We start from the raw sequence: 10,599 nt of genomic DNA, 5'->3' as shown, positions 1-10,599 counted from the left end.
AATAATAAACAACAATACACAGTAGTACTGTACATAAAACACACACATCACATTTCATACACCATAATACACCATCACATACACCATAATACATTTCCTTCTTTTTTTATAAAATGTATCTACCAGAAACAACAATAACTCATATTTCTCTATTATTTCCTTCTTTATTTCAATAGTGTTGTATTTTGTAGGTGTAATTGCACGAAAGAAAGAATAGTTTACTCAGCGAACTTTCTTCTTCTCTCTGTCTGATACACAGTGACAGCTACTGGCAGGAGTAATTATACAACAACAAATGTAATCGATTTTTTTTTCATTATCTCAGCTCTGCGCTCACTCTGCACCTTATTTGGGGACATTTTAATATTAAAAAAACACCGGAAAAACACTGTCCACTGTGCGAATGTTCGCTCACTGTATATATACAGAGAGAGAGACGCTCAGAGTCAACTTGTTCATGACGTCACGTGATTCACGAATTTCGGTTCGTAATCCGAAATTTGTTCGTACGTTAAGTTGAAAAAGATCGTTCGTAACCCGAAATGTTTGTATGGAAAACCGTTCGGAACTCAAGGGTCGACTGTACTTGAGAAGATTCACAGTTGAGTTGATCCTAAAGAGAGTGAAGGAACAGGCACATGGGCCATTTTTTAAAATGTAAAATAGCATTCACAGTGATTTCACAGGGATTGACTTGCAGTGATAAAAATACACTTGGGCGCCCAGGTGGTGCAGCGGGATATTCCGCTTGCCCACCAGCACCGAGTTTCTGAACTCCTGGGTTCAAAACTCGGTGTTGCCACCGGTCGGCTGGGTGTCATCTAGCGGGCATAATTGGCAGTGCCTGCAGCAGATACTAATTGGCCACCGTATCTGCAGGGTGGGAGCCGGACTATGTGTGGGTGGGTGGGTCTTCATACGCTGTGTAAGGACCCTGATTGGCGGAAGAGACGCCTGTGCAGAATGCAGGGGCCAGAAGAGGAGGGCTGTGCACGTGTCGGAAGAGGCGTGTACAGTGACGTGCTCTCCTCGGATGCAATCTGGTGTCTCTCAGCAGCAGAAGACAAAATTGAGTGTGCTAAATTGGGAGGAAAATGGGGAGAAAATGCATAAAAAAATACACTTGAGAGATTATTATCATGTCATGGTAAATAGAGGAAAAAACATAAATGGTCCAAACAAAGTGCAAGTAGTAAAAAATCAGAAGCATTGTTACAGAATAAAATGTTGACATTTTTGCAGTGGTTTGTTTTCCATCCCATGTGCTATACACTTTGTAATGAATTGTTTTTGTTTATTTTGTTTTTCTTTAGTCTTTAGTTTAATGATGAAAAGATGTGCTGGCTGGCTGGCTGGTTGGTTGGTTGGTTGGTTGGTTGGTTGGTTGGTTAGAAAGAGGAAAACAGCATGATAATAACGATGCATTCGCAAGAAAGAAGAGAATTAATTTCCTTATAAAAATATGAAAAGTTTTTACCTGTAATTGCATTAGTGTCTATGCAGCAGTTCACATTTGTAGTGGTTGTTTAGTTTATGCTTATGTTATGTTTAAGTAATGTAGGGGGGTTTATTATTGAAGTATATGTTAGTTAGGTTTGGTGTTAAACAACATTTAATTTATGGTGCTGTCTGTTCACCCATTGCATTGTGTATCCACTGTCAGTATAACCTAATAATCTAATAATTTCAAATAATTGTTAGCTGTTTACCTAAACTGTTTGTTTGTGTTAGCATGTACACTGATCAGCCATAACTTTAAAACCACCTTCTTGTTTCTACACTCACTGTTCATTTTATCAGCTCCACTTACCATATAGAAGCACTTTGTAGTTCTACAATTACTGGCTGTAGTCCCATCTGTTTCTCTACATACATGGTGGTGTTGTGTTAGTGTGTGTTGTGCCGGTATGAGTGGATCAGACACAGCAGCGCTGCTGGAGTTTTTAAATACCGTGTCCACTCACTGTCCACTCTATTAGACACTCCTGCCTGGTTGGTCCACCTTGTAGATGTAAAGTCAGAGACGATCGCTCATCTGTTGCTGCTGTTTGAGTTGGTCATCTTCTAGACCTTCATCAGTGGTCACAGGACACTGCCCACAGGGCGCTGCTGGCTGGATATATTTTTGGTTGGTGGACTATTCTCAGTCCAGCAGTGAAAGTGAGGTGTTTAAAAACTCCATCAGCATTGCTGTGTCTGATCCACTCATACCATCACAACACACACTAACACACCACCACCATGTCAGTGTCACTGCAGTGCTGAGAATGATCCAGCACCTAAATAATACCTGCTCTGTAGTGGTCCTGTGGGGGTCCTGACCATTGAAGAACAGCATGAAAGGGGGCTAACAGATGGACTACAGTCAGTAATTGTAGAACTACAAAGTGCTCTTATATGGTCAGTGGAGCTGATAAAATGGACAGTGAGTGTAAAAAGAAGGAGGTGGTTTTAATGTCATGGCTGATTTTATGTGGTATGTACAGTGTATCACAAAAGTGAGTACACCCCTCACATTTCTGCAAATATTTTATTATATCTTTTCATGGGACAACACTATAGAAATAAAACTTGGATATAACTTAGAGTAGTCAGTGTACAGCTTGTATAGCAGTGTAGATTTACTGTCTTCTGAAAATAACTCAACACACAGCCATTAATGTCTAAATAGCTGCAACATAAGTGAGTACACCCCACAGTGAACATGTCCAAATTGTGCCCAAAGTGTCAATATTTTGTGTGACCACCATTATTATCCAGCACTGCCTTAACCCTCCTGGGCATGGAATTCACCAGAGCTGCACAGGTTGCTACTGGAATCCTCTTCCACTCCTCCATGATGACATCACGGAGCTGGTGGATGTTAGACACCTTGAACTCTTTCACCTTCCACTTGAGGATGCGCCACAGGTGCTCAATTGGGTTTAGTCCATCACCTTTACCTTCAGCTTCCTCAGCAAGGCAGTTGTCATCTTGGAGGTTGTGTTTGGGGTCGTTATCCTGTTGGAAAACTGCCATGAGGCCCAGTTTTCGAAGGGAGGGGATCATGCTCTGTTTCAGAATGTCACAGTACATGTTGGAATTCATGTTTCCCTCAATGAACTGCAGCTCCCCAGTGCCAGCAACACTCATGCAGCCCAAGACCATGATGCTACCACCACCATGCTTGACTGTAGGCAAGATACAGTTGTCTTGGTACTTCTCACCAGGGCGCCGCCACACATGCTGGACACCATCTGAGCCAAACAAGTTTATCTTGGTCTCGTCAGACCACAGGGCATTCCAGTAATCCATGTTCTTGGACTGCTTGTCTTCAGCAAACTGTTTGCGGGCTTTCTTGTGCGTCAGCTTCCTTCTGGGATGACGACCATGCAGACCGAGTTGATGCAGTGTGCGGCGTATGGTCTGAGCACTGACAGGCTGACCTCCCACGTCTTCAACCTCTGCAGCAATGCTGGCAGCACTCATATGTCTATTTTTTAAAGCCAACCTCTGGATATGACGCCGAACACGTGGACTCAACTTCTTTGGTCGACCCTGGCGAAGCCTGTTCCGAGTGGAACCTGTCCTGGAAAACCGCTGTATGACCTTGGCCACCATGCTGTAGCTCAGTTTCAGGGTGTTAGCAATCTTCTTATAGCCCAGGCCATCTTTGTGGAGAGCAACAATTCTATTTCTCACATGCTCAGAGAGTTCTTTGCCATGAGGTGCCATGTTGAATATCCAGTGGCCAGTATGAGAGAATTGTACCCAAAACACCAAATTTAACAGCCCTGCTCCCCATTTACACCTGGGACCTTGACACATGACACCAGGGAGGGACAACGACACATTTGGGCACAATTTGGACATGTTCACTGTGGGGTGTACTCACTTATGTTGCCAGCTATTTAGACATTAATGGCTGTGTGTTGAGTTATTTTCAGAAGACAGTAAATCTACACTGCTATACAAGTTGTACACTGACTACTCTAAGTAATATCCAAGTTTCATGTCTATAGTGTTGTCCCATGAAAAGATATAATAAAATATTTGCAGAAATGTGAGGGGTGTACTTACTTTTGTGATACACTGTATGTGGTTAACATACACAGGGTACAGGATCTGGGTCATACAGAGGTATATTTTACTGAAGCAGGTTCCTGTTTTATTGAAACATCTTTACATACTGTAGAAATATTCGACCCGATTTGTCGATTTGTTGATTTATACAGGCAGTTGGAAATCATTCTCTGTTGACTCAAAACTGTTTAGTAAGTGTTTTTCTTATTGTTAATATGTAAAAGCATCATATGCATAGTCATTTAAGCACACATGTTCTCTCCCCATTCTATAATAGATGATCAGACATCTAAGCTTGAAAAACAGTTTTAGGTCACCTTCGGTAAAGATAGATATGAGTGAGATTTAAGTATCAGTCTTGATTTGTGTCATCATTTCATTATTATTATTATTATTAAAACGGATAATGTGTTTCCCCACAGTAAATGACTGGACTAGTCATAGTAAAATGTACTATGATCAGACACACAGGAAACTGTGTCTGGGCCAGTCAAAAATCAAAAAGTCAAAAATCAAATGTTGTTCATTTTTTGAAAACTCGAATGTCTCACTATGTGGGCAGGAACAGCATATCAATACTTCATCATAAATAGTAACCTTTCATCAGAAATGTTTCAAAGTAAGCTGTGTGTAAGTGACTAGTTTGGCAACTAGTTTCTCTTTTAATGAGACATGGTATCTATGAAAAGTCTTTGGAAAAACTGTGTGTTAAAAATTAGTGTTGCTACGCCTACAGTTTTTCAAATCCTGCCCTGATACCAGAAGAGTTTAATCCACAACACATGCTAACTGTAGTAAACCAGCAAAGTTTACAGATTAAACTTAATTTTTCACCTTTCTAATGAGTTTTTGTTCCCAATCATCCACTAGTTCCTCTGGCCCCTGAGACTTGACAATATGTTACCATGTTGTAGTGTATCTGCCATAAACAAATATCTGAAACTTACTACCAACCTTAAAGTGCAATCCAGTGTAACATCTGTTTAACAGTCTTCCACAAATTTGCTGGTTTCTCAGAATGAACTGTTCAATGAACTGAGTTCAAAAAGAAGATCCTTGTTTATGATTGACTTTGTGCGTTTGGGTGAATGTCCATCTTAAGAAATTCCTCAGGCATGACTACGGTCTGACTCGTGTTCTCACCAGCATGGCTGTTCTGGCAGTTGTTCAAATGTTTGTTTGTGCACGGACAGCCTGTTTTTGCTGGACGTACTAATCCAAGGAAGATTGTACCGATCCCTGTCCCCACTGCACACGAGTAGAAGGCTGTGCTGTAGTTCTGTGTGATGTCCACCATAGCACCTGGAGTAAATGTGCATGCATTTAGTGTACCTTAAACCCTAGGTATCTGCATAATTATAGGTCATTCACGTCATAGCAGTAGAAAACTCTATACAAAACCTAAAAACACACAATCTATTGTGTGTCTATTGAAGACTGATTTCTCATTCACTGTCCAGGTAACAACAGAGAAACCATTGTAAATAACAAAAAACCCTTGCTGTTTTTTAATAACTACATTTAGCAACGGGCGGCATGATGGCTAAGTGGGTAGCACTGTTGCCTTACAGCAAGAAGGTCCTGGGTTTGATCCCCATGATGTTAAAATCATAATAAACAAACCAACATTTAGCAACAACATTTCCTTTATGTACTAATAACATTTGAACAATAGTGAGGAATAATTCTGAACCATTTGGAATTGTATTCACACTTCAGCTCATGAAACAGCATACGGCAAGTCTTTGATTTCTGGTGTTGATTTACTTGTGTTTCGGAAAATTGTATCATAGCATTATCTTCTTTCTTACTTGTAATGGACTGTTACAGAGTCGTTATTCTGTAAAATCTAATACAAATTTAAGTCTGCTTTTCCTTTAATTATTACAAGCTGCCTAGGCTTTAAGGCAGCAAAGCAGCCTGAAACAGTGGTACCTACACCATCAAGCTTCATGTGGTTAACCTAATTTTTTTTTCTTATAGAAGGCACATTATAAGAAATAGTTTAGCAAGCTAAAGATTTTGTGGCCTTTTAAACTTTAGGGTTCTCCCCATGTCTGCAAGGGTTTCCTCCGGGAGCTCTGGTTTCCTCCCACAGTCCAAAGACATTCAAGTGAGGTTAATTGGAGATACAAAATTGTCCATGACTGTGTTTGACATTAAACCTGTGAACTGATGAATCTTGTGTAACAGATAACTACTGTTTTGTCATGAATGTAACCAAAGTGTAAAACATGACGTTAAATTTTTAACTTTAGGCATCTTGACTGTTCTAGGATCTGCAGGGCACCTCCACAACCCAAAGTATAAACTGAAATGCCTGACTTTTATAAAACTAATAAAATAAAGTACATTTTAATTGATTGGGCAGAATGTGTTTGTCAAATATGACTTGCATAACATAATTCATGAGTAAAAAATCACATACCTCCTAAAGGTGGCCCAGCAAGTCCTGCAAAACTCTGGATACAGACATAGACACCCACAGCTAAGGGCATTCTCTCGATGCCCACCACGTCATCCTCTGCCAGCATAGGGATGTGTGTGGATGCGATGTTGCCTAGCAGAAATCCATACAGTACACAGCACACTGCCAAACCCCAGAAACCATCCACTATAGTAAAGAGCACCAACACTAGGCAAATCAGCAACATACATCCAAGCAGGACATATATCTTCCTAATGCGTCCCCAGCTCAGAATCCAGCCGACAGAGAGACGTCCAAAGATCTCTGCCACAGCCATTATTGACAGCATATATGCTGCCTTGTCTCTTTCAGTACCCAGACTGGCACTGAGCTCCACCACATACAGCTGTGGTGCAAAAAAGCCCAGTGATGCAAAAAGACCAAATGCAGCATAGCATATGAAACTGCCTTCCTTTAACACAGATAAGTCCAGGAGTTTGCCTTTGCTTTGCTGGATTTCAGGAGTCCTTAAGGGGTTTTGCCCTGTTTGCTGTTCCTTCATTCTCTGTACTGGTTCCTTAAGCAGTTGCACCTCACAGTCTCCAGAGCTCAAAGATCCAGTGAATTCAGCTTCAGGGATGGAATTTATAATGTCCTGCTTACTAGATCTCAGTGGCTGAGTAAAACCATCTGCAGTTTTGTTCTTGATTATCAAAGGGCATAGCAAAACTCCGCAGCCAATGACAGTACTCTGTAAAATCCCAAGCACCATTATTGTGTATCTCCAGCCAATATGGCTCTTTACCACTGTAAATGCTGTAATAATATAATTAATAATAAGGTAAATATGCAGTAAGTAGTTGATCTCTAATATGTTATAGTGAATTGTACATGATGACACAAATAGTAAATACAAAACATTGCACAGGTACTGTAGATGTACTTCATACACACACAATATGGCCAAAAGTATGTTGAACTCACTCCCTTCTTCTAGTGATTAAGTTCAAGTGTTTCAACTACACCCATCATTAATTGGTGTATAAAATAAATTATATAAAACAAATTATATACTTCAAGATTTGTAGCAACAGGCCTTTCCTGTTCCAGCATAAAAGTGTTTCTGTACATAAAGACTCCTGTGACACAGAGAGCCCTGTCCTCAACTCCAATAAACACCTTTATTTATTTATTAGGATTTTAACGTCATGTTTTACACTTTGGTTACATTCATGACAGAAACAGTAGTTACTCATTACACAAAGTTCATCAGTTCACAATGTGGACAATTTTGTATCTCCAGTTTACCTGCATGTCTTTGGACTGTGTACACAGAAAGGACCCGGACCACTCCACCTGGGGATTGAACCCAGGACCTTCTTGCTGTGAGGTGACAGTGCTACCCACTGAGCCACCGTGCCGCCCTAATAAACACCTTTAAAATACATTTAAAAAATAAATTTTGAGCAAGTCTTTCCATAATAATGGAGGCTGTTACAGTTGCAAAAGGAAACCAAATCCATATTGATTCCCATGGTTTTGAAATGAAATGTCATTGTGAGGTATCCATATGCGTTTGGTCATATAGTGTAAAGAAAAAGTTAAATTAGCTATGACTGGAATACTGTAAATGATGTTTTACATAAAGCACTGTGACATGGTATGAACACATTTACATAAAGTAATAGTGCCATTAGCATGATGCTGTGCGGTGCAATGGTTAAGTCTCACAGTCCTTACCTGGTGCAAATGCAAATATGGCAAACGACTCTCCTGTGGAGGCCATGGCAGTCACAATAGATCTACGTTTACTGAAGTATTGGGAAAGAATTGTGACAGTAGGGAGGAATGTCAAACAGTAACCTAGTCCTGCACAAACACATACACATACATTTAATGAAAATTTACACCACAATAAGTATAAATAAAACTGTCAAAAAGTATTTCAGTGTCAAACTGAAATGCAGTCACTACTTTTCTATAGTTACATGCAGAATACAGTATGTCCTAATATAAAAAGCAAATATGCTTTTTCGAAGATTGTGATTGGACAATGAATACTTTTCACTGTGGCACAAATAAAGCACTGCTACTGGACTGACATATAATGAATGTACTGCATTGTCTTTTGGCCCATTCAAACATGTATTGTTCTTCTGTTTAGAGGTAAAGTGACATTAAATCAATGCAATGGATCTTTTACTTTTTATTTTGGCTTGTTTTAGCATTGCACAGTGGGAAGCAATACACTGTGCCTTGATTTATTTTCACAGTCGACTGTATACAAATTCAACATTTAGTTAAAAAAAGGAATTGGTTTTTATTTTGGTGTATTGCATTTCACATTTTTTGTACTGTAAAGATTGCATTTCAATTTGGCACTAATTCCGCTCCATGTAAAGCACACGTTGATAATTTACTTAAAGGGAAACAATTATATTTGGATATTATAATATCAGAAAAATATGTTTAATCCTTCAACTTAAATATATATACCTAAATTATATATAATAATATAATATACCTATTAAATAAATATATAAACCTAAATACTGTTAACTTAAAAGCAGGCCCACAAGGGCTAAAATACATGATATTTGTAACTTCATGAAAGTTTAGTGAGGATATAAAAAATCTGATACCAAATATCAGTAGAATGTCTACTATAGATCTGGAAATATAAGCTATGATTTTGGAAAGCTCCACTCTGATACCGATCTGTATTGGGGATGATAATGGGCTAAAATGCTGAATTGATGTATGCCTGGGTTTTCTTGTTAATTCTATTTCAAATAAAATTTTATGTTGAACATTACCACTAGACATTAAATATTATAGTAAATTACTTTGATTACCTGCAACTATCCCGATAGTGATATACATCTGATTGATGCTGCTGGTAAAGGCAGTGCAAATTGTTCCCAGGGAAATAAAGAATCCACCAAGCATCACGACAGGCTGGTAGCCAAATCGGTTACTCAGCACAGTAGACAATGGTGCTGCATTAATAAGAAAAAACAGTATGCATATAGATTAGTAAAATACCAAGTATCAGTACAATCTTCTTCAAAGCTGGGTTTGGCAGTTCTGAAATATTCTTACCTGTGAAGGTCATTACAAACACACATATCGAGATAATCCACGAAACCCGACTGTTGCTTTCATTAAACTCGCACATCAGATCGTTGAGGAAAATCCCAAAGCTTTTGATGACCCCGTAACTGAAAACCTCCACAAGGAAAAAGGCCACAGCCACGATCCAACCCCAACCTCCATCTGGGACCTCAGAATATACTTTAGGCCCCAGGCACCCCTCTGAGCTGAAGATCCACAATGTCATGGTTAATGACATCAAAGCTAAAGAAAAAAATAAAGAGAGGAAATGAAAAAGTGTTATATATTATATATAAATATTAACTGTGATTGACAATATTAATAAATTTTGCTTACTTTACTTACATAGAAACCTATTATCATAAACATATATTTTATTATATTTATATCATACTAGGTGTAATCCTTGCCTTCAGTCTTTGTCAGGAATGTTCTCCCTGTTTCCACATGGGTTTCCTTTCACCTACAAAAACACATGTAGACGCTGAATATAAATTGCCCCTAGATCATGGTTTGAATTTACCTCTTTTGACCAAAAATGGGTAAAAAAATAACAGTTTGTGGGGTTGTTAGTTAGCTAATATATAAAGTTGATCCATCCCCCAATTGTTACCTTATAATTTGTACTCTGCCCTAGATGTGTGTTTGTGTGTGTGTGTGTGTTATGCCTTGCTGTTGATCTGTGACCTTTTATATAAAAACAGGCAAGTCCAAAAACAAGATTAATATAGACATAGAATAATGTTTTTTGGCTGATTTGCTCATGTCTAATTTGCTTATAATTTGTTCATGTCTAATTTGTACATTTACAAGAACACAATTCTTATTATTTTTTCCAATGTTTATTATAATTTTTAACATATGCATGATTATATTACACTATTTTACAAGGGTAGTACTATGGTCCAGCTGGCACAGTTGATGCCACAAAGCAGCATGAATTGTCTGGACCTGTGGTCACCCTGTGTGAGGTAAGTTTGTTGTCTCAGAATGTCCGCAAGGTTCTTTGGTTATAG

At 38.8% G+C, this 10,599-nt stretch overlaps 1 protein-coding gene across 1 annotated transcript; it reads right to left on the bottom strand.

Annotated features, from left to right (window-relative positions):
- Window positions 1–4,122: 4,122 nt before the first annotated feature.
- LOC134321934 (monocarboxylate transporter 7) lies at window positions 4,123–9,809 on the bottom strand. Its single transcript, XM_063003783.1, has 5 exons — window positions 9,572–9,809; window positions 9,325–9,468; window positions 8,210–8,338; window positions 6,491–7,285; window positions 4,123–5,364 (listed from the first exon to the last, which is right to left on the bottom strand). Exons 1-5 carry the CDS (start codon window positions 9,807–9,809, stop codon window positions 5,123–5,125), a joined length of 1,548 nt encoding a protein of 515 aa, XP_062859853.1. The 3' UTR covers window positions 4,123–5,122.
- Window positions 9,810–10,599: the final 790 nt, after the last annotated feature.

The sequence above is a fragment of the Trichomycterus rosablanca genome, chromosome 10 (genome assembly GCF_030014385.1).
Source record: "Trichomycterus rosablanca isolate fTriRos1 chromosome 10, fTriRos1.hap1, whole genome shotgun sequence".
NCBI lineage: Eukaryota > Metazoa > Chordata > Actinopteri > Siluriformes > Trichomycteridae > Trichomycterus > Trichomycterus rosablanca.
The sequence above is the reverse complement of the archived record's forward strand: the minus strand, read 5'-3'. Positions and strand labels throughout refer to the sequence as shown.

Coding starts and splice junctions, on each gene's coding strand:
- LOC134321934 (XM_063003783.1), bottom strand. CDS start 9,809: ATGACATTGTGGATCTTCAGCTCAGAGGGGTGCCTGGGGCCTAAAGTA. Junction 9,469..9,571: donor GTTTGTAATGACCTTCACAG/GTAAGAATATTT, acceptor TTATTAATGCAG/CACCATTGTCTACTGTGCTG. Junction 8,339..9,324: donor CACTATCGGGATAGTTGCAG/GTAATCAAAGTA, acceptor GTGTTTGTGCAG/GACTAGGTTACTGTTTGACA.